Source organism: Halichoerus grypus, chromosome 9 (assembly GCF_964656455.1).
Source record: "Halichoerus grypus chromosome 9, mHalGry1.hap1.1, whole genome shotgun sequence".
Classification (NCBI taxonomy): domain Eukaryota; kingdom Metazoa; phylum Chordata; class Mammalia; order Carnivora; family Phocidae; genus Halichoerus; species Halichoerus grypus.
This window is the reverse complement of record NC_135720.1, coordinates 74083548-74107431: the sequence shown is the minus strand read 5'-3', so window position 1 is coordinate 74107431 and position 23884 is coordinate 74083548. Positions and strand designations below refer to the sequence as shown.

The 23884-nt window shown below is 40.8% G+C and overlaps 1 protein-coding gene and 1 pseudogene across 5 annotated transcripts in view; one reads left to right on the top strand and one right to left on the bottom strand.

Annotated features, from left to right (window-relative positions):
* Nucleotides 1-23582, bottom strand: part of UBE3D (ubiquitin protein ligase E3D) — a 154800-nt gene extending 131218 nt beyond the window's left edge. For 2 of the 5 annotated variants that reach the window (XR_013441192.1, XM_078055043.1), the window contains exons 1-3: nt 23389-23582; nt 13195-13394; nt 9905-9995 (exon numbers count right to left, since the gene is read on the bottom strand). Coding sequence is in view for 4 of the 5 variants with exons in the window: in XM_078055043.1 (XP_077911169.1) it covers nt 9905-9995; nt 13195-13394; nt 23389-23465 (368 nt within the window). In the remaining variant the exon portion in view is untranslated. The remainder of the gene's footprint in view (nt 1-9904; nt 9996-13194; nt 13395-23388) is intronic. The other 3 variants (XM_078055044.1, XM_078055042.1, XM_078055041.1) reach the window with 2 other exon arrangements.
* On the top strand, nt 13613-14830 carry LOC144379156 (elongin-B-like; annotated as a pseudogene).
* Nucleotides 23583-23884: the final 302 nt, after the last annotated feature.

Here is a 23884-nt window from a genome sequence, read left to right as displayed (position 1 = left end):
GATCAGTGACTATTTTCCAATGAGGTATTAGTATGTTCTTACTAATTTTTAAAAGTATATTCTATCTTAAGAATATTGCCCTTTATCAATCATCTGTGACAAATACCTTTTCAGTGTTACTGCCCTTTAATTTGGTTTGTCTTAAATTTCAAATTACCTAACCCTTTCTTCTGTGATTTCTCCCATTAATTATTTTGCAATAAACTTTTTATTTGGGAGTAATTTTAAATTTACAGAAAAGTTAAAAAATAGTACAGACAGTCCTCATATACACTCCACCCAGCTTTCTCTAAGGTTAACATCTTATATAACCATGGAAGATTTGTCAAAACTACAAACTTTATCTGGATTTCCCTAGTTTTTCCATTAATGTCCTTTTTTTCCTTTGATCTAGGAACCAATTCAAGATAACACACTGCCGTTAGTCATCATGTTTCCCTAGTCTCCTTTAGTCTGCTACATTTTCTTAGTCTGTCCTTATTTTTTAGGACCTTGAAATTTTTGAAGAGCAGTGGTCTGGTGTTTCACAGAATATCCCTCAATTTAAGTTTGTCTGATGCTTTCTCAAGATTAGACTGGGGTTATGGGTTTGGGAAAGAATACCACAGAAGTGAAGTGACCTTCTCAGCACATCTTATCAGAGGGTACACTCAATCAATATGACTTATCACTGGTGCTGTTACACTTGCACATTTGGCCAGGGTGGTATCTACCAGGTTTCTCCACCAATAAAGTTACTATCCCTCCCTTTGCATACTCTATTCCTTGGAAGTGAATCACTAAGCCCAGATCACACTCAAGGGGAAAGGAATTGAGCTCCACTCTACTATTATTTTTTATGCTTAAAAGAGCCTTATAATTAAGTAGACCCTTATATTTGCTACCAGTTTTTTTTTTTCAATGGTTTCATTTTTTTTCTGGACAACAAGAGATACCTCGGACTTTATCAGAAGAAAAGCTAAACATGATTTACCTCTATTCTACTCTAAATTAGGGAGATCCGTAGTCTAAGAGAAGAAGAAACATGGGCAGGATGATGAGAAACTTCAAAATAATTAATCCTGAGAAAAACTGAGAATAAAAACATGTTCATGGTCTTCCTAATGCCCCTGAGCAGTGTGAATGCTTAAAAGCAGCCTGAATACTTGCACACCTCTGTTCCTATGCACAGAAACATGTGCTATGAGTCAACTGTATTTGATTACAGACCTGTTTATGCCACTTATACCTTATTTTAGTTACATAATTTCATAGTGTGTAAACAAAGGAAATATGAATTGCTATTCCCCTGAAACTAAAGATTTCAGACTAAAATGAAAGCCAGTTGTAAAAAAAAAAAAAAATTAACTGGTAAGACATGGGAGATACAATTACAGAACACTGGAAAAAGGGAGGAAGAGTAAAAATCTAGAAGAACTCTACAATTCCACTGCTTTAAGACTGTGTTACTTCTCATTCCATTTAAGAAAACACAAACTAGAAATTGTAGATGATGAATTTTGGATGAAATACCTGATAATAAAAAAAAGCTACTCAACAGTGGAGTCATGTTCAACAAAAAGATATTGGTTCCGTAATAAAATATTAGTAAATTAATCTACATTTGCATGTTTTAAGTTAAAATATTTGAGATGCAAATGTATTATTTTTTAACGATTTCCCCCATGTTAGCCCTTTTTCTTTGATCTCCTCAACTATAAGTCTCATAAAAAGACTCTTAACTACAAAGAACAAACTGATGGTTACCAGAGGGGAGGGGAGTAAGGGGATGGGTTAAGTAGGTGATGGGGATTGTTGTGATGAGCACCGGGTGTTGTAGGGAAGTGTTGAATCACTACATTGTACATTTGAAACTAATATTACACTGTATGCTAGCTAACTGAAATTTAAATAAAAACTTAAAAAAAAAAAAAAAAGAACCACCAATAAGGAAATGACAGGTGAACACACCACTTTCTCCCACTGGAGTCTCTGGACGGGAACTGTGGAAGCAGGTCTTTGAGCAGCATCTCCATTACCACCTCACCCAGCTTCTCAAGTATCAGCCCAAAGCCAAGACCCGCCACAGGCCTCTGCCCAGTAATTCTGGATCCACCAGCAACAACAAACCCAGGGAACCCTCAAACATTCCACCTGGAGTCCTGCCAGCAAGTGCACTCATGGATTGGTCGGCTATTTGATCAGGGATAGGGGAGGGGCATTTGTAAATATAATGTGATTCCCTCTATTACTGTTTAATGGTCATTCTTCTAGATCTCTTTCTTACTGTTCTTACATCAATATAAAAGTAAAATATACTAAAATGTGTCCATCTTTTTTTTTTTTAAAAAAGGCAATTACAATATGGAAGAGAGTAGACATTTAATTTATAAATCCAGAGGACAAAGTTAGGAAGAAGAAAGGCTGATTTTGGTTTAACATAAGGAACAACTTTCTCTTTCAAATTAGGAAATGTTCACTAATAGCATCACTGAAGCTGCTGAGCCTGTTTAAGATATTAAGTGATTCTTTCAATATCCATTTTCTAAAAGTCTTCTATGAAGCAGGCACTCTGTTGACACAAAATATTAATACACACAGTTCCCCCTCTCAAGGTACTCAGGGTTCTAGTAGGAGATATAGACCTATGAGCAAATAATAAAACCTTATAAAATAAATATAATAAATGTTCATAACAAAGTAATGGTTCTAAATCCAAAGGGGGCTGGTTAGACCCCCCTGAAAATTTAAGAAAAGTTTTCGCCCTTTCTTCAAATATACATTCCCACATGCACACAAAATCTGCATATTACTTCAGGGAATTCATGAATTCACAAAACCAACCCACAAATTCAGGGCAATAAATACAAAGTGCTAAGGGAGTAGAGTGGACATGGATTTCAGAGAAGTAATACCTGAGCTGACCTTTGAAGGAAAAATAGTTCTTCTGACAATAAAAGGAATTAAGAGTATCATGGGGTGGGGGAGTTAACAATATAAAGATGAGGACCATATTCCTAGTGTCTGGCACAGTGCCTGACTCAGTATAAGTTCTTAAATACTTGTTAAAGGAATGAATAAGCACATTTTGATAACTATAACACGTGAGGCCCCTGGTTGGGTCTGTCTCATACTGGGATGAAAGGGTTAACAAACCTTTCCCCTTGCTGCTTGAGAATCTTACCTTTGATTTAACCACGGAGCTCTGTTGCCCTGGAAACCAGGTAGATGGTAGGCAAGAATTATATTGCTAGGCAACATCGCTTATGGTAAAAATGAACCCTGACCGGTAAACTGCATCTGGACTGAAAGGAAGTATGAGTGAGCTGCAAATACCTGATGAGGGTGCCATGCTTGGGACTTGCCTGAATGCAGTCCTTTGCAAGGAACCCTAGAAACTATGCCAAAGAATTGTTACAAGAGATACGGGCTGCTTAGGTCATGAGGCTTCTTCTCAGGGTAGCTCCCGCACCTGCTTGATTATGGATCTTGAGCTTTGTACCTGGAACTGTGTCACATGGGAAGACAAGAGTCCCCCAACAGGTATGTGAGCTGTCACTTGCCTCAACTGCAGCAGGACCCCTGCTGAGAGGAACTCTTGATGCTGCCCTGCTGGCAAGCTGGCAAGAAATGTGGCCTATGGTAGTATTGTGAGCCTGCAGATTTTATTTATTTATTTGAGATAGAGAGTGAGAGAGAGCACGAGGAGGGGGAGGGGCAGAGGGAGAGGGAGAAGCAGACTCCCTGCTGAGCCTGACACGGGGCTCAATCCCAGGACCCCAGGATCATGACCTGAGCTGAAGGCAGATGCTTAACTGACTGAGCCACCTAGACGCCCTGTGAGTCTGCATATTTAACTGAATTTCACAAGACCTCCGGTGGGCACTACACACACTTTATTCCGTTTAATGCTTACTACAACTTTGTGAGGTAAGAATTTCTATTCGCCTGCTACAGAGGAGGAAAGATAGGCTCAGAAATGTTAAATATCTGTATAAGTTCACAGAACCAGAGGTGATGAATAAAAGCAGGATCTTAACCCAGGTCTTCCGGGCTCCAAAACTGAATTCTTTCCGTTGGAATATGTTCCCTCCCCTGACAATGCAGAACATCAGAAAAGGAGACTGGGAAGGTGGGATGGTGGCAAACTGTGTGGGGTGTTACATGCCAAACTAAGGGGTAGGGACTGGTTTCTATAGATAGGTGGAAAGCATTACAGAATTTTAAGCAGGGAAGCAAGAGGTCAGGTTTGAATTTTTACAAAGAAGCAAGTAAGAGTACCTGTTTAGAGTGGGAGGCAGGCCTAAATAGGCTCCTAAATCTTCTCCATCACTAAGATTCTCTATCTCTTGACATTCTGCAGGTAGTGCCAATGAACAGAGCCTCAATACGGTGTAAAAGGCACCCATGCCAAAATCTCACACACAATCACAGAAATGAAACTGCACCAAGACTGACAGAAATATGGGAGACTTGATGCATACTAGCACAAAATGTGATATTTCAAACTGAACTTGACCCCATATCACAGTGAATAAAAGCTTTATTATATCCCATAACTATCTACATAAGACATCAGGAGCAAGAAAGTGCCTAATTCATAAGTCATTGCAAAGATAAAAGTGTTTTTACAACAGAAAGAATTTTTCTGATATTTTGAAAAACATAAAACCTTTTAGAAGAAAGAATGTATTATAATCACAGCTCTACTCAAAGTATATCTGTCAAAAACCCTGAAACTTTGATGTGATCTACTTCCCAAGAGAACTTCCAAAATAAAATAGATACCATTTTTTTTCAAGGCAGTTTTTAGGTAAAAACCTGCCAAAGCTCAGAAAAAGAATGAATTGATTTCTTGAATTATATCTCAGCTTAAAATAACATGAACAACACATGTAAATTTATAATAAATTATAATAAATGTTAATTTATAATAAATTAAACTTTGCTAGTTATTTTTAATGCATCTTAACCACAAGCTTTAGGGACAGATAAAATATACAATGTTAATCAATACTATTGCTTGATGATGATTATTCAAAACTTAAACATGTAGACAAGAAAATGAATGCCCCTGAACTTTAAAATGAGCCATTATTCAGTGACAATAACAATGGTAATAACATCGAGCTTTTACAGATTGGATTATAACCAAGTGGACGTTAAGAACATTAAGAACAACATCAAACATCTAAAGCTCAAAATATGGCTGCCGAAATTTAGATAAACTCAACTGGTAATATCCAACTGGTAGACGACAAATCCTATGAACCAAGCTTTGCATTTTATTACCATTATGTACATAGTACAATTAGACCATAAAAGTATCATCCTTTTTTTTCCAAAAGTTTGTAGAATATTACCAACAATCCAATTTGTGCCTATACTCTTTTTCCGCCTCTTTGTTCTCTTTCAGAGAAAAGTGACTGCATTCAGAGGAGTAGTTATTTTCAGACTATAATTATAGCTGGTCTGTCAAGTGGACCAACTGGTTGGATATTCTGACATCTCTTATGTTTCCATAAAGTCCATTCTACTTGTTTCCTTCTAGAGTTTCCTAGGCCTCCCTTAACTGCTGGGCTAACACCCAGCTCTGCTGGTGCAGGTGGAATGAGGAAGGCCTGTCCAGAGACCTTAGGAGACCTCGCAAATGGACAGAAAATCAAAAGCTTTTATGTTTGAAAGTCTGTTTGGCCAACTGATACAACTCAAGTTTGGCATGAATTTATTCCTAGGAGATACAAACAAATTCTAAACACGATGACCATTCAGCTGTTTCTGAGACTATTTTCAAAAAAGTAAATTTTGTCATTATTGTTACTTGATATTAGGGCCTGTTAGTCTCAATAAGAGCATAATCAATAGCATAATCAAAAACTGTATATGTTCAGACAATTTTTTTTTTTTTTAGAGAGGGAGAGCAGGGGAAGGGGCAGAGGGAAAGGGAGAGAGAGAATCTCAAGCAGGCTCCATGCTGTGTGTGGAGCCCGACTTGGGGCTCGATCTCATGACCCTGAGATCATGACCTGAGCCGAAATCAAGAGTCAGATGCTTAACTGAGCCATCCAGGTGCCCCTGGTCAGACAATTTTTACACAAATACTCTGAACTGGTAAAAATGTAAACTGGAGAATTTTATGGCAAGGAAATGAAGCATTATTTATTTTCAAATAACCAAAACAAATGGCTAAGATCACATGTTCCTAAATTAAGAAAAAGACTGCTTAATAATTAGCAGATTTCATGCACCTTGATTCTAATAGGTATTAAAAGCCATTAATGAGTCTTAATAGATTAAAGAGTCCTCTGCACCTCATTTCTATAATTTGCTTTATGAGAAATTTTTTCAATAAAGAAAAAAAGGAACAAGGATTAGTCTTGCACTACCCAAATGACCATGAATCACAGAACCCAAGGTACAACTTTATGAGGTTCACTAATCACAGAATTTTCTGGTGGTAGGACTCCTATAGTTGTATCTAATCCAACTCCTCATTTTACAGATAAGGAAACTGAGGCCTAGAAAATTAAAGTGACTTACTCATTCCCATATAATAAGGCTAGCCACTAAGCAGATCTTAACTCTTCTCCCTCCTCTTATTAGAAGAGTTCCCAGTACAGATAAATCAACCTATCCCAAGACACCCTCCTGGAAAAGATGCTTACAATTAGTTGGTTTTGATTATAGAACACACAAGCCTCTTTTGGTTTTGTTTTCTATTTAACAAGCACAAAAGATGTCCTTACTACCCACAGATAACTGAGTGAGAAATGAGAAGACCATTGGGTTTAATATAAAAAGTCAACATGAAATCCTTGTGCAGATACTGGAGGATGCTTGTTTTTCCAACAAACAGGCATGGGGCATGCTGCCTAAGAGTGAAATGTAAGCAAAGCCTTGACTCTCCCACTAAGGATTTCTCTGCATTGTTCAAGAGGCATACACTTGCCAGACACACAGGTGTGATAGAAAAAGGCTTCCAGGTAAACCTTGTTTAAGCGAGGCAAGGCCTAAGTCAAGTCCATGTTTATCTTCTCAGAAAGAAAAAGGGAGAAAGGAGGGTCATTTCCCTGGCACACCTCAAAAACAGAGTCCTGAATCAAAAAGACTTGACACACTAAACAAGATCATTTGCTAGTTTGCTAATAAAGACCAATATGGAAAAGGGGGTGGAAGGAGTCTATAAAACCAATTAAAAAGAGCTTGTCAAGCTTTTGCTATTATATATACAACAGCCTTTAACTCTTCTGACAAGTTTGGAAAATAGGCCTTATTATGTCTACTTAAGAAGAAACACAAATCGGAAGCATTATAGAATTTTAAGCAGGAAAGTGATAGGTCAGGTTTGAATTTTTACAAAGAGGAGGAAGAAATCCAATAAAGGGTGCCTGTTTAGAATGGGAGTTAGGCCTAAATAAGCTCTGAAGTCTTCTCCATCACCAAGATCCTGTCTCTTGACATGTCTAAGAAGACTCCTTATGTCTACTTAAGCAGCAGCTGAGGTGACATGGACAAGGTTCCCCAGCTACTAAGTGGTGAAGCTGGAGTTCCAACCCAAGGTCCCATTCTCCCACTCCTGCTTTACACCACACAGCCTCCAGAGGGTCACGGTTAGGGAGACTGAAACTGTCCTTCCAGGTTCACCTGTGAGCCCTTCTTCTGGTTCTCAATTCCACGATCAGAAAAAGAATTGACACAGGGCGCCTGGGTGGCTCAGCTGGTTAAGCAACTGCCTTCGGCTCAGGTCATGATCCTGGAGTCCCGGGATCGAGTCCCGCATCGGGCTCCCTGCTCGGCAGGGAGTCTGCTTCTCCCTCTCCCGCTCCCCGCTCTTGTGCTCTCTCTCTCTCCCACTCTCTCTCTCAAATAAATAAATAAAATCTTTAAAAAAAAAAAAAAAAAAGAATTGACACAAAACAGAAGATATAGTTCCTGCATAGGAAAAATCAGTACAGGTAACCATTTTTTATATCATCATCCTTTCCCAATGAAACACAAATATCAGCCAATAATGGATGAGCATATCCTTTACAGGGAGCAGTACCAGGAAATAGTGCTACACTGCATTTAACTTGCTCTTCCTGTGACTTCTAAGTCATCCCATTGTTGTATAGGCATGCATGTTTCAGAAACTTCATGTGAAAATTCAACCAAAGCCTGAAATAGACTGAGAGAAGGAGAAGTTTCGGGTTTAACTACAATGCAAATTGGAATCCTCTGGACATTTCAGGCTACAGTAGGTCTGTCACGGACTGCATACTCTGCAGCAACTTCAGCCCGTAGGTAATCTGAGCAAGGACATTCTCCCCTCTTCTGTGGATTTAGTCACCTCATCTCTTACCCAAGATAATCATTCGGAGGTGCTCCATTCACAATCCCCCCACTTATACTAGGGTAACTTTCCATGATCTCATCTACCTGGGGCACTGCCAATCAGAAAGTAAGCAAGAGAGGCTGGTGGGAGGCCAAAATAAGCACCCTACTGTTTATTCAATTCAACCCAGGAAGAATTTATTGAGAGTACACTATTCTTCAGGCACTGTGGCCTGATTCTGGGGCTGATGGTGATGATGCTAGGGATGATAAAAATAATAATTATAGTGGTAGCCATCATATACTGAATGCCTACCATGTGCCAGGCACTGCTATAAACCCTTAAACAACCCCATGAGGTAGCTCCTATTGTCATCTATACTTTTGTAATAGGGAAATTGAGGCATGAAGTGGTTAATTAAGTAACTTGGCCAGAGTCACAGCTAGTAAATGGTGGATGCAAACCAGACAGTCTGGCTTCTGAGTCTATACCACTAGCCGCTACCCTACATTGCACTCTAAATATGAGTGGGGATAAGGGATATAGGTCAGTAAGACTATTCCAACCCCAGAACCTACAGCTCAATTGGCAAGACAGGCAAATAAACCTTGGGGGAGCACATAAACCAACCCAGGGCTCGGGGAAGGCTCCTGGCAATAGATACCCTGTCAGATGAATTCAGGTAGGACCTAACCAGAGGGAGAGAGGGGGTATGAGGCATACCCCAGGGGAGAGAGGAAGCTCTCTGCAGGTAGAGGTCTGGCATTCATTGAGACAAGGAACACTGAAAGAGGAGCAGGTTTCAGATATGGAGAAGGATCCATCCCCAGATAAGTCTCAGGCACCTGGCTCAGTGGAAATTATCTAATGAAGAAATCTAACTTCTTTCTGTAAGGACTGTTAACAACAGTAAGGTTTTGATCTGTCTTTCCAACCTATGAGTGATTAGAAACTGAATATTCAGGGGAAAGGCTTTGTGCCCAGTAAACAAGTAAGATGACAGAAGGAAAGGAGAAGATGGAAAAAATAATAAAAAGAGACACCTTGGGAATACAAAGGACCCTTTGCCATCTCAACAGAGTAATCACAGCACACTGCAAGAACAGGTAATAAGATTAACCTAATCATCAAGAAAAGGTTAATTTGTGCTCTGTATGCTCTGTTTTAATAAGCAGGGAAATAGGTAATGGATTTTAGAAAGGGACTAACAGAAATAGTTCAAATAAAAAGTTGTGTTGCAAGAGCCTCTGGGATTTAGAAAATTCACTTATTGTGGAAGAAATCTCATTCACCAACATGATGGATAAAACATGCACCAGAGCCCCTCTCTTCAGAAGAGACATGCTTCGGTGATCAACACAGGCTTCCATCAAGATAAGCCTTCCTCCCTCAAAGCCAGCAGGCTATGTTCCCCTTTGTCACCTTTAGAAGGTCTAACTGCTCTATGATTGCTGGAGAGTTTTAGGGTTGATTTTGCTCAAAGTGACATTAAGCTGGCTCTCATTTTAAGGCCATATACAGCTCCCCTGGTAATTACTTCAAAAATTCTGATAGAAAAGAAGAAAACCATTGCCAGGCACAGAATTAATCAGTGTAAAATACATTCCTTACCTGTTCCTTATTACAACTTCACCGCAGGACTGGCAATAAAATGTGCAACATCCTTGGGCTTGTGAGCTTTGATTAAACACTGAAATCAGTTCTAAAGAGAAATCGATGAAAGAGCAAATCTCAGAAGTGTGGGACAAATATATTAACATAAAGAGTTTAACAGCCACAATAAATTACTGTCAATAAACACTGTTTACGATCCACCCAGAAGTACACATTTAACTAGCATTATCTGATGACTCAACGAGAAGCAAATATTGTGACGTGTTCTCAAAAACAACAGATTGTGCTAAGTGTTTCAGAGCTAGGTATGGCCCTAGATTATCCCTGCAACATACCACTGAGTTATTTCACTCATTCCACAAATACCAACATTAAGGAAGAAGAAAGAGGGCGATTGCTTTCACATCAAGCTCACTACAGGGGGCCTCACCATCCTCAGCCTTCCTCGGCAGCTATGTCCTCCGTCCAGTTTTCATCGGTGTGACTGCAGCTTCTACCCCTCAAACTTAAGTTTAATTTAATTTAAACAAAGTCTATGTCCACTCTGGCCTATTACCAGTACATAAAACAAGAATCATCTTGAAACTGGTCTTTATTGGACAGGTTCCTGGGAATGGAATGGCTCCTAAGAAGAATTCAATCTTCTAAGAGCAAAACTCAATTTCTGATTAAAGCTGTGGAAAAATGTTATTTCCCACATTATATGAAACACAGCATTCCCTCAGTTTCCATTATTTTATTCATGAAGAAAGGAAACTTTCATTTCAAAAAAACTCCCCCAAAACAAAAAACCCACACACAAAAATATCTGTCCATAAAAAAAAAAAAAAAACCTTAAAGAAATGAGGTCATACTCATTAGAACCAAGCAATTTGAACTTGGTTTATGTTACTTTGTACATATGTTAAGATTTTAAAGACTGATGTTTCGTAGAAAGTTTAAGCCTCGGCAATTAAAAATTCATCCTTTTAATTTCTAGGGGTATCTGCCAATCCCTGTAGCACTAAGGTGAAATAAACAGTATTCTTTAATTTTGAGCAGTTAATAAGTAGACCTGGGTTAAGTCATCCATTTTTTTTCCAAACCAATAAACAAATTTTCAGAGAAACACTCCCCCCTGCTGGTCACCCAGCATGATCAAGTTCAAGTCAGAATTCCTGACAAGGTGGCATCATGGGAGAGTACTGCCCCCTGTGGATGAGTCTAATGCTGGTGCTGTCTCAGACTTTACTGTAGCCATGTCCGTGTCAAGGGTCATGATCTGACCTATGTTACATTCAGAACGCACAACAATAGGCTTACTGTAGTCCTTAAAAGAACATTTATAGTTGAAAAGTCAACTTCTTAAAAACCTCAAAATACAACTGAATGCTAAAAATGTCAAGTCACTTCCTACACTACATTTTGATTAAAGTCAGCATCAGTATGCATCAATCTGGTATTTATTCATTCAGCAAATATTTACTCACCACCTATTATGTGGAAAGCACTAAAGCTATTAAGTACTGAGATCTATTTTGCATACCCTTTCACGCACTGCAGAACAGGGCTTTGAAAGTCTTCCTTTTCAGATATTTGAGTAAAATGTTTTAAAAATGTAAAGCCACAGCAGACCAATGGAATGCAAGCAATATGCAAACCAACATTTCAGCAGTCAACTTATTGTGTCCTACAGTTACAGTGAAACAATCATGCTTGCTGATTTAAATTTTCTTTACTAGTTCAAGTTTTGCTATTTATTAACCGTTACAGAAGACGGGCAAGCGACAAACCAACTGTGTCTCTAGAAGGCCTCCATACCACCTCCTCAGTATGGGACCTAAAATCCAAATCCAGAAAACTGGCAGATCTGAAAACACCCCAGTGTGGCTTTCGTGCACACCTTTGCCCAGTTTCCATTGTCAGTCTATTTCCCATCTTGGTGACCCCATTCTTCTTTCCATGGTTATTACAGTAGTCATTCTTAGCATATGGATACGTCACTTAAGCTCCATGACATTTCGGTTCCTTACACCTTGTTCCTAAATCCAACTCTGCCCAACTCAAGACTAGTGATTCACTAATTTAGGACTTGAGCAAAAATTACTCTCCAATGAATAAAGCAGCAAGAACTCAGGGGAATGCTCCACATCTCCTACATGGCTCTTCAAATCCACCCTGCTGACCCCACCTCGAGGCTCCACGCAGCTCAAATGAACGGCTTAGTAGAGATGAGGCAGCCACAAAGCCTCAGGGTGCAGTTGAAAGAATCATAATCCTCTCCTGATAAGGAGCATCTCACGGTCTGTTACAGCCTGTTTCCCTTTCACATCATTTTTCATCCTGTGAAGCACATTACTTACATGTGAAGAGATGCAATGAGCCAATAATTTTATTCAATAAGTTATTCTGAGAAACATTTCTACCATCTTACTGAATCAATGTGGCAATAACAAAATACTAGAAATATAATAGGCATAGCAATAATCAAAATCAAATTATGCATCAAACTCAATTTCAGGATCTGTATATATACTGTTCTCTTTGGAAATGTCTCTGCATGGATTGGATCATTTCCAGCATTCAGTTCTCTGGCTACATATTACCCCTCCTCAGAGGGAAGCCTTCCCTGAGCACCTTTCACCCTAGTCACTCCTTATCCCATTACTCTCCTCCTCTTTGACCAGAGCACTTTTTTCTGTATCCAAGCAACTTATTTGTTCATTATCTGTTCCCACCCACGAGAACATAAGCTCCCTAAAGGCAGAGGCCTTCCCAGCCTTTTCACTTCTGTATCCCTAGCACCTAGATCAAAGCCTAACACACAGTGTAGGGCAGTGTTTGTTGAATGGATGAATTTCTATGTAATGCTTTAAAATCCACCAGGTCTTGTACAATTGCCATCTGATTTCATCTTCCTATCAACCCTGTGAGCTCGGTAATTTTACAGTTAAAGAAACAAAGCAGGGGTTATATGGGAAATCTCTGTGTCTTCTGCTAATTTTGCTGTGAACCTAAAACTGCTCTAAAAAATAAAATCTACTAGGAGGAAAAAAAACACTAACTGCTTCACCACCCCCCCGACCCCGCCCCCCAGCCTACGGAACAAAGCTCCAGAAAGGTTAAGTGGCATGCTCAACTGCACAGCTAAGTGGCAGAGCTGACAAAGAACCTTCTGACCAGCTCTTTCCATGTTGCTGCTGAACAGTCTTTTCCACCTGGGAAAAGGTCAACTTTTCAAAGGAAAAATCACCTTTGATCTACAATGAAAAACTAAATGCAGGAGCAGGAGCACTGGGATCACTCACTGGTGTCGTCGGGTTCTGCCCGCACCTGCACCCGCAGGTGCAGTCCATCTCCCGGGACGTACTGCAGCCCGCGGCAGGAGGAAGGCACGAGCCTGACCTCTGCTGGAAGCTGGAGCTCTGTGCAGCCCTCCGGGGTCTTCACCTGGAGTGAGCAGGGCGCTAGAGAAATATCCATGGGCATACCTCCTTCTTTAGGCTCCCTGGTGATTAAAAACAAAACACACAAAAAAATTACCTCTCATTGACGAAAACCACATGATCAAACAGGCAAAAACGGCCAAGGATCTCTCTGTTCCTCTTCGATAAATGGTCTAAAGTCACTGTCCCCCCCAAAAAATAGCAGTGAATAGATCAAAAGGAAATCATTCTATGTAAGATTTAGATCAGGTCAGAGAATACTTTTCACTGTCACCGTAACATGAAGGTTTTGGAACATATTTTTTATTCTTGACTTTTTTTTGGGCAATGATGCATTTTTATTTTATTTTTTTATTTTTAATTTTTTTTAGACTTTTATTTATTTATTTGACAGAGAGAGACACAGCAACAGAGGGAACACAAGCAGGGGGACTGGGAGAGGGGGAAGCAGACTTCCCGCTGAGCAGGGAGCCCGATGCGGGGCTCGATCCCAGGACCCTGGGATCATGACCTGAGCCAAAGGCAGATGCTTAATGACTGAGCCACCCAGGCGCCCCCAATGATGCATTTTTAAATGTGTACTTTTCCCCATTGCTGAGCCCCAATTCTCTATCCTAATGCTTCCTGCAGCTACTCCAACCTGGACGTTCCTGGGGTTGTTCCCAGAACCATTCTGCTCGCACAGCCCACCTTCCATTTCCTAAAGCCCCCTATTTCCTCCCACACATGTCCCCAACTTCAGGTTCTTTGAATCAGCACAATCTAATGCTGGCCTGTCGTACATCATGCACTTGTTCTTTAAAATATTTTGGCAAGAGGATTCAAGGCAGCATAAGACAGTGGCTTATTCATCTTTGCATGCCTTGACCCTAGCATGGTTTGTACATTCATTCACTCTCTCTCTCTCTCATTCATTCAATATAGCTTTTCTGAGTTCTGTAATGTGTCAGGTACTGGGAATACAACCATAAACAAGATACCTTCTCGGCCCCTCACCCCCCACCCCAAGTAGGGCACAGGCAAGTAAACAGGAATGATCAGGGGAGCATTAAAACAACATTGTACTGGCTGGGCGGGGGCTGGGAGCAGCAGGCCACACTGGGAGGGGGTGGGCAGCCCACCACCCCCAGGACAGGTTCCTCATAATCCAGAACCACAGGACCACCATCTTCACAGACACCAAGGAGTGGAGCACCATGTTCAGGCTGAAGCGCATCCTCCAGGGCATCCTCAAGTGGCCGCCCAATGAGCAGCAGCTGTACAAGGATGACCAGCTTCTGGATGACGGCAAGACAGTGGGAGAGTATGGCTTCACCAGCTGGACAGTGTGGCCGCAGGCCCCAGCTCCTGCGGGCCTGGTCTCCTAAGCAGCTCTCCCCATTCACATGAATGGTTCAAGGCCCTGTGCGTGGAGCCCTTCTCCAGCCTTCCTGAGCTGCCTACTGTGATGAAGCCACAGGGCTCAGGAAGCAGCGCCAACGAACATGCGGCGCAGTAGGGGTGTCCCGGGCCCACCCCCAGTGCCCTATCCCCTCCAAAAGAGATATGGCTGTCAAAAAAACACAAAAAACAAAAACTACATTATACTTGTTCATGATAAATAGAGAATACTATGGAAACACACGGAGGGCTGCAGTGACTATCACAGGTCAAGCACTGCTATTTGAACAGTAAATGGATGAGCCAGGGAAATATTCTTGCTTCTGAGATAGCGTTACAATGATGCTGTATTTTACTTACAATAAAGTATTGTCATTTGATATACAGGATTTTGATAAGGAGACCAGGATTACACAAAACCAAAGGAACAGGAGAAAAAAACTTCTTGCCAATTTTAAAAATTAAAAAAAAAAATAAAACAATCTAGTGATGTATGAATACCAGATATGAAAGAACTGGCTAGTCTAATTCACTACAAACACAAATCTCTTGGTATAAGCAACCGAGAGTAAAACACAGTCCATTCCCTGTCCACCAGGCACCGGAAGTACAGCAGGGGATGAAGACATAGAGAAACGATCCTCATATGAAGCTAAAATACGCTTAGCATTGTAACAGAGGTGCTGTGCACTCTGACTCCCTTTTAAGTGCAGACAGCAGAGACAGGCCAGCAACTTGGAATCACCTAAGTACAGAAGGCAGGCAATCTACTTGAGTATTATCTAAGTACAGAGATCATACCATGTGTTCAGGGGTGAATCTTGATTAGGTCTCTTAACTTGCCTTAGAAAATCTTAAGATTATTTTCTGGCTAGTTCCTTTTCAAAGCATATGGACCTGAACTTAACTGGCAAGAACCTGAGTCTTTTCCAAGGAATAGATTCTCAAACTCTTGAGTCAAAAGTTATTTTTTTTTTTAAAGAGAGAGAACATGAGAGGGCATGGGCAGGGGGAGGGGCAAAGAGAGAGGGAGAGAAACAGAATCTTAAGCAGGCTCCATGCTCAGTGCAGTGCCAGATGTGGGGCTTGATCTCATGACCCTGAGAGCATGACATGAGCCGAGATCAAGAGCTAGACACTTAATGGACTGAGCTACCCAGGTGCCCCAGAGTCAAAAGTCTAGTTTTAAGAAATGATGTTTAAGAAATAATAATCCTCAGGGCTCCTGGGTGGCTCAGTCCTTAAGCGTCTGCCTTCAGCTCAGGTCATGGTCCCAGGGTCCTGGGATCGAGCCCCGCATTGGGCTCCCTGCTCGGCGGGAAGCCTGCTTCTCACTCTCCCACTCTCCCTGCTTGTGTTCCCTCTCTCGCTGTGTCTCTGTGTCAAATAAATAAATAAAATCTTAAAAAAAAAAAAAAAGAAAGAATCCTCCTCTAAAGAAGAGGTCAGAAGGACCAGATGGCATATATTTCAGGTTTTGCAGGCCATATATGGTCTGTTGCATATTATACTGTGTATTTTATTTTTAACAATGCTTAAATTATGTAAAATCCATTCTTAACTCATAAACTGTACCAAAACACGCCACAGGTTAGATTTGACCCATGGGCCATAGTTTGCTGAACATTGCTCTAAAGATACACAATTTGTCCATTTTGCTACTTCATTTATTTTCAAACTGGACTGTGCCGTTGGCACTAGAAGTGCCTCAAGGGATACTACTGCATTTCTAAGCCTCTGCCCCACCCCATCTCTGGTTTACCACTCTTCTTCCCCTTCATGAAAAATTCAGCCAATTAGAGGGCTGAGTAAGGTGGGAGGCATTGATGCAAGTGTGGGAGAACCACAGTGGCCTGGGGTAGAGGTGAGACACCCAGCAGAGTGAGGAAGGAGGGCATCCACCAGGACAGCCACCCCACAGGGATGTCAGATCTCAAGAGGGATGAGGAGAAATCTAAGGGGGAGGCGGGGTGTGGCAACTCAGCATAGGGTTCCAGAGCCTGCCTCAGACTGCTCAGGCTGCTATAACAAAACACCATAGACTGGGGGGCTTAAACAACACACATTTCCTATGGTTCTGATGGCTGAGAAGTACAAGATCAAGACACCAGGGAATTTGGTGCTTGTTGAGAGCCCTCTACCAGGCTTGCAGATGGCCACGTCCTCATTGTACCCTCATATTGCAAAGAGAAGCAGCTTTGGTATTTCGTCTTATAACGGCACTAATCTCATCATGGTGGCTCCACCCTCATGACCTCATCTAAACCCAATTATCTCCCAAAGGCCCCATTTCCTAATACCATCATACTGAGGGTTAGGGCTTCAAAACAAAACACAAAAATTCATTCCATAACAGAGCCCAGGCAGATGAGGAAGGTGTCAACACTGAGTGGGGAGGGTGAGGGAAGCAGCAAAGGATGCCAGCCTGAGATTACTTACATAGAGGGGAATTGACCAAATAAATGTATGTCATGAGAATAATGAAAGCCAGGATTCTCACTGTGGGAGAAAAGAGTTACAAAGAGGGAAAGGGAAAAAAATCAGAATGGATCCTACGGTGGTAGACTAGAATTGAAAATACCTGTGTGGAGACATGGTCTTCAATGCATATAGAGATACAGTAATACAGATATATATGTGTGTAGAAGGATGTATGATACACGAACACAAATACACATGCATACATTCGTACATAAACATCATGTATAGGTCACATACACACTCTAGTTTTGTGCATTAGGGCCTGGAAAAAGTGACACGTCAATAGTAATGAGCATACTTGGTGCTCAGCTTTTGGTTTCTAAAGGTCATTTTCCACTTTACTTTTTTTTTTTTTAAAGTATATTTGAGAGAGAGCACACACCCATGTGTGTGCAAGCTGGGGGAAGGGGCAGAGAGAGAGAATCTTAAGCAGACTCCATGCTGAGTGGGGAGCCCAATGCAAGGCTCGATTCTCTGACCCTGATATAGTGACCTGATCCAAAATCAAGAGTTGGATGCTTAACCAACTGTGCCACCCAGGCGCCCTAGTGATTTTCCACTTTAAAACAAATGAACAGGGGCGCCTGGGTGGCTCAGTCATTAAGCGTCTGCCTTCAGCTCAGGTCATGCTCCCAGGGTCCTGGGATCGAGCCCTGCATCGGGCTCCCTGCTCAGCGGGAAGCCTGCTTCTCCCTCTCCCCCTGCTTGTGTTCCCTCTCTCACTGTGTCTCTGTCAAATAAATAAAATCTTAAAAAAAATAAAATTAAAACAATGAACATACACAGAACAAAATAATGTTCCTTGAAAAAATAACTACATCCAGGGATGGAAAAGGAAAAGAATGAGATGAGCCTGGAACATGTTGCTGTGCAAACAAAGAAAAAAAATCAAAGAATAACAGGAACATATTAAAAAGGAACATATATCAAAAAAAGAATAATAGGAACATATTAAAATCATCTTGAAGAGACTCCCCCTGGACACATCTGGTATAATTTGAGCAAAAATAAGTAACCCAATGAATAAAAGAAGACCATGGGTCCATACTGATGTAAATAAATGAACTAATAAAATGCAAGCCTGATGAGGAACAAGGGTATTTATACATAGTCGCAAAGGACCTCTCCAGTTAATACTTATTGATTATAAAGAGAAAAAGAGTCTTGCCCAACTGAATCAGTAAGAGTAGGAAGAGTTAGAATTGGCTATTGGACTCAGCAAATCTGAGATATCAGAAGTATGAAGAATTCTCCTGTCCTTTGTCAACCTTACAGTATTCTTCCTGAATACTGCAGCTCTTTACAGTGTATATCAAAACTACCCATGAGCATGGGAATACAAAAGGTTTGAATTCCTGTAAATGTGACAAAAGGTTTGTGTGTATGTGTGTGTGTGTGTGTGTACTACACTTCAGATTTGTCTTTCTTCTTTCCTGTCAAAGAAGTAACCCGGTCAGACGACTTCACCGAGGCCCCCGTTCCGGTGTGTATTTACTGGAAGCTTCTGCCTGCCTGTGCTACTTTTACTTGTAAAGCCAGAGCATCCACGCTTCTACCTTCTGCAATATAGAGAAATAGTTTCATCCTGCGCTACCCCTGTTCTGTAGGTACTCTGATGATAGTCGGTGGGGTTCTTAAAGTTTGCAGTATTCTCTTCTTTGGCTGAGGGAGGGGAAGGGAAAGACCATCCTATTTCTTTTATGATAGTGCACATTGACTAAAGTCTATGTTTGTATTTCCTTATCATTAAAATACTGTTCAATTTGTTTTTTATAGACAAGGAAAAATATTTTGCATAAATTGACTCCACTATTTTAAAAGGGATGGTTTAGGTTGAACCATTATAGCTTTGCACTCAATCTTTTCCTAAATAAAAATGTTAAAGCCTCAAAAAAAAAAAAAAGTAACTTTATGGTGGCAAAGGCAGACATCATCTTATCTACATGTTCAAAGTTAATATGAACTTTAATGGAATAAGTCAAATTCATGTGACACCTGATAGGATGTAATGAGAACAGAGCATCACTTCTGTGATATTCCCGCCAAAGATGTATAACCTGAACCTAATCTTGAGGCAACATGAAACAAACCCAAATGGAAGGCTGTAATCTTCAAAAGTGTCAAGATTGTGAAGGTCAAGGGAAATTGAGGAATTCTTCCAATTTTAAGAGACTAAGGAAACACGACAATGAAATTGCAATGCATGATTCTGAACTGGGTTCTTTTGCTATTATAGATATTATGTAGACATGTGGGAAAATTTGAGTGAGGTCTGAGTGTTAAGATGGTAGTAACCTATTCCCCAGCTTTGAAGGCTGTATGGTGGTTATATGGGGGAATGTTCTTATTTGTAGGAAATTCACAGTAATGTATTCAGGAGCGACAGTAACTTACTCTCAAGGTTGAAAGACTGTCCAAAAACAAAGTGTTTGCGACCCTAACTGTCCACACCTTTTCCATACTTCAGGCTTTCTTCACTGTGAACTTATATTCTTTCAGGTACCACACCCTGCTTGAAACTATCCAATGACTTCCCATCTCACTCTGAGTACAAGCTAAAATTCTTTCAATGGCCCATAAGACCCAGTAATATACTAGAGACAGATGTTAAAATTCCAGGCATTTTGCAAACTGGTTGACCTCACTTTGGTAGCTTGACATCATCCATAGTGAAAATATCTACACCACAGGAATCAGTAAATTCTGCAAATCGGGAAGATTTTTTGTTAGTTTCATTGGCTTTCTCAGAATGCAGGTTGTTAAACATTTACTAACATACCTCTGTAAGACCCTTTACTATGCGCTCCACCAGCCCACCCACATCTCTCTGAACTTGGCACCCCTTCAAACTTGCTATTCTCTCAGAGGGAAACAGTCTTTCACCACATATTATACAGTTCTAAACCTCTCCCCTTTTGGTTTATTACTCAAGTGTTGCTTTCTGATTTGGAATAAGGGGTTATACTTTTTTCTCCCTATCCCTTTTTGTTTTATTTTTTTCTATGTACTTATCTCCATTCAATATCATATATATTTTATTTATTTTGTATAATTTCTGCTCACCTCTCACCCACTGCCACCATTAGACTATAAGCTCAACGACAGCCAAGTATATTTGTCTTTGCCCTTGTCACTGTTCACAGCTGGATTCCAGCACTTAGAATCTGAGTTTTCAGGATGAGAATAGGAACTCAGTAAACATCTGTGGCCTGAATAAATGAATGGCCAAGGTTTACCCCAGGAATACTAAAATGGCTTAACATAAACAGATTTTTCTATTGCAATTCACAGATGTAAATATGAAAGGAAAAAAATGACCATCACAATACATGCAGAAATCATTACAGAAAATATAGTATCTATTAATGATTAAAACCCATAGTATGCTAGGAATAGAAAGGAAACATGCAATTTACCACACAGATGCGCCAAAAGTCAATTTCATCATACCTAGTGATAAAATGCTAGAAATGATGGGGTTTTGGAATATAGGTGAGGTTCGGTGGGGTGAGGTCCAGAGCTGACGACCAAGAATTCTTGAGACGTCTTTGGTGCAAAATGGTGGTTTATTAAAGCATGGGGACAGGACCTGTGGGCAGAAAAAGCTGCTGCACGGAGGTCTTGAGAAGTGGCTGATTATATACTCGGGAGTTGGGGGAAAGTAAGGAAAAAGGAGGTTTCAAAAGAACTTTCATATGCTAAAGAGCTCCAACCTACAAGATAAAAGATATCAGAGGTCTTGCCATTGTCAAGCCAAGGTTGCTTTCCCCTCTAGCAAGGTATTAACATTTAGTGGGAGATTCCTGGAAGAATGTCACACACGTCCTACCTAAGAGTGGGAGGTAGGGGGAGGTTGCAGGGTATCAGCTAGCCTTCTGCTCCCTCATCAGAAACATTTCTTTTAAGATTAGGAACAAGAATAAAAATCATTATCATTTACAGTAACTGTAAACAGACTAAAAAGTTTAAAATGCAGAGATTATCAAAATGGACTCAGAAAAACTCCACCCAGCATATGCTTTTTAAAAAATTTATATATAAAGGCATACGTTAACAGTAAAAGGATAGAAAGAGATATGTGATGCCAAACAGTACAGTCAAAGGTTTTCTGACAAAGACATTGTGTTATTTCAATGGGAGAAATGGCACTCTTTTAAACTAACGGTGATGGAACTACCAGATATCCTTATAGGAAAAAAAAAAAAATGAAATTTGACTATCTCGTTCCAAACACAAAAAATGAATTTCACCTAAATATAAAAGCTAAAACTAACTCCTAGAAAATAAACACAGGAAAAAACTTTACAACCCTGAGGTAAGTAAAGATTTTTTAAGACACGAACAACACTAACCATTAAAGAAAAAATGTAAACTGAAGTTCATTGTAATTAAAAATCTTCTGTTCCTGAAAAGACACTATTAAGAAAATGAAAAGGTAAATTTCTGATTGGGAACAAGTATTCATATATTTACAAGGCATAAATAAGAACAGTCTTATTTCCAGACTCTAGAAAGAACTCTTTAAATTCAACAATAAGACAAACAACCTGATTTTTTATAATGGCAAAAAATCAGAAGACACTTTCCAAAGGAACACGTATGAATTAACAAAAACCAAATGAAAAGGTATAGAATTTTGTACTATTACAGAATTAGGTAATTACCTAAGAGAAATGAAAATGTATGACCACTAAAATGCTATAGCAACTTTATTCATAATAATCAAGTTCTAGAAACATACAAAATACCCAGCAATAGAATGGGTAAACAAATTGTATATTCATACAGTAGAAAACTACTCAGCCAGAAAAAAATAGACTGACATGTGCAATGACACAGATGAAACACGAATCTCAGAAGCACTGTTGAAGGAAAGCAGCCAGAATCAAAAAAGTACATACTGTATGAATCCATTTATATACAGTTCATGAAATGGCAAAACCAATCTTTGTTGAATGAAATCAGAAGAATGGTTGCTTTTGCTTTCATGAGGGGCAAGTTGGTGATAAAACTCAACAGCCAAAGACCATTAGGGACAAACTAGTAGTCTAGCAAAGTCAGGTTTCTTCACTTGCTTAAACAAGGGAGAGTAACCTAGGGGAACTTTGAAGGGCCCCTTTGATGAGAGGAAGTAGGGACCTTGTCTTGTTTTTGTTTTGCATAAGATTGGGGCTGCTAATAACCCCACAAGGTGGACTGGAATTGGAGATACTTATCTGAACTTATGATTTGAGACGGAGAGGGAGAAACAGAGAAGAAAAAGAGAAAGAAAAAAGACTAATAAGTATCACCCATATTTTACAATTGAAAAAATTCAGATTAAACGATTCTACTCCTGCGAAGACGCTAGGATTTGAATTCAGTTCTCATGCCAAATTTCCAGACTGCCACACCTATACTTGGCCGATTTAAGGAAAAGGCCGATAAAGGAAAAGAAAGCATCAACCTACCTCTTGAGTGGCTCAGTGTAGTAAAAATTTCAGGATTTTAACATCTAATTTACTCTATTTGAAACGGCAGTCACAAGGGAATAATCGAGGGGGTCACATACTACCAAACAAACAAGGGACCATTTCTCCTAAAAGTTTCTTGAATGTGTAGGGAATAACAAGTTAAACGTTTGCTGGCTTCTCATTGGAACGCGCAATGTGAATGCAAGAATGAGCTCCAATAAGAAGTCTGCAACCTTTGTTAGTCGTTCAGTGAATGTGTCAGTTTTTCTGCAGACAACAGCTTGGGGAGAAAACAACAACAACCCGAGTTTATGTACAAAAGAGGAAGCTCTCACATTGGACATTATCCTCTAATGAGGATCCCAAAAAGAAGGCATTTTTTTTTTTTTTGCACTGTTTTTGGAAAAGCCCGGCACTGTTATGTTACATCAGTGCTCCTCAAACAAAGTGTGTACTTTGAGTCCTGGAAAGCGTGTTAAAATATAAGTTCTGATCACACAGGTCTGGTGTGGGGCTGAGACTCTCCATTTCTAAAAAGCTCCCAGGTGATGCCGAGATTACCGGGGGGGATAAAAGCACGGGGTAGGAGGGGAAACTCCACTTTGAGTAAATGACAGGCTCTAAGCAACTGGAAAGAAACTCAGAACTCGGTCCTTTTGAGGGAGGCGGAGGCTCCCCAACCGGCAGAAACAACAGACTACGCACTGCGCCTAGCTGCCCACACGCCCAGCGCCGGCCTTACCCCAGGATCAGCAGCGCGCTCTGCAACCGTCTCCGCACCTCCAGGAACACGCGCGTCCCCGCCGCAGCTGCCGCCATTGCCGGCGCCCAGCAGCAGGTTCAGGCGAATACAGGCCACCACGGCCCGAAGCGGCTGCACGTGCGGCGGCGGCGGCGAGGCGGGCCTCCGGGACCAGATCGCGAGATAGACACAGCCCGCCAGCCCACAGCGCCACCTGCCGGGCGGAGAACGCGCTGCCGCGAAATCTCGACCTGGGGGCGTGAGCGTTTTCAAATCGGGGCTGGTGTCTGAGCCGGGACCAAGGTGGGCAGGGAGAGCCAAACTGTCCTCCCACTCTTCTTCCTGTGGGGTGGCCCGGTGCGTTAGTCTCCCAGGATGTGACCTTAAAAATCCGAGCCCGAGTACACTCCTTTGCCTAGAGTGAGTAAGAATGAGGCTTGAAGAGGGGGATGACGGAAGGAGGAGATAGAGGCGGGCACTGACCCCAGGAGGTTCG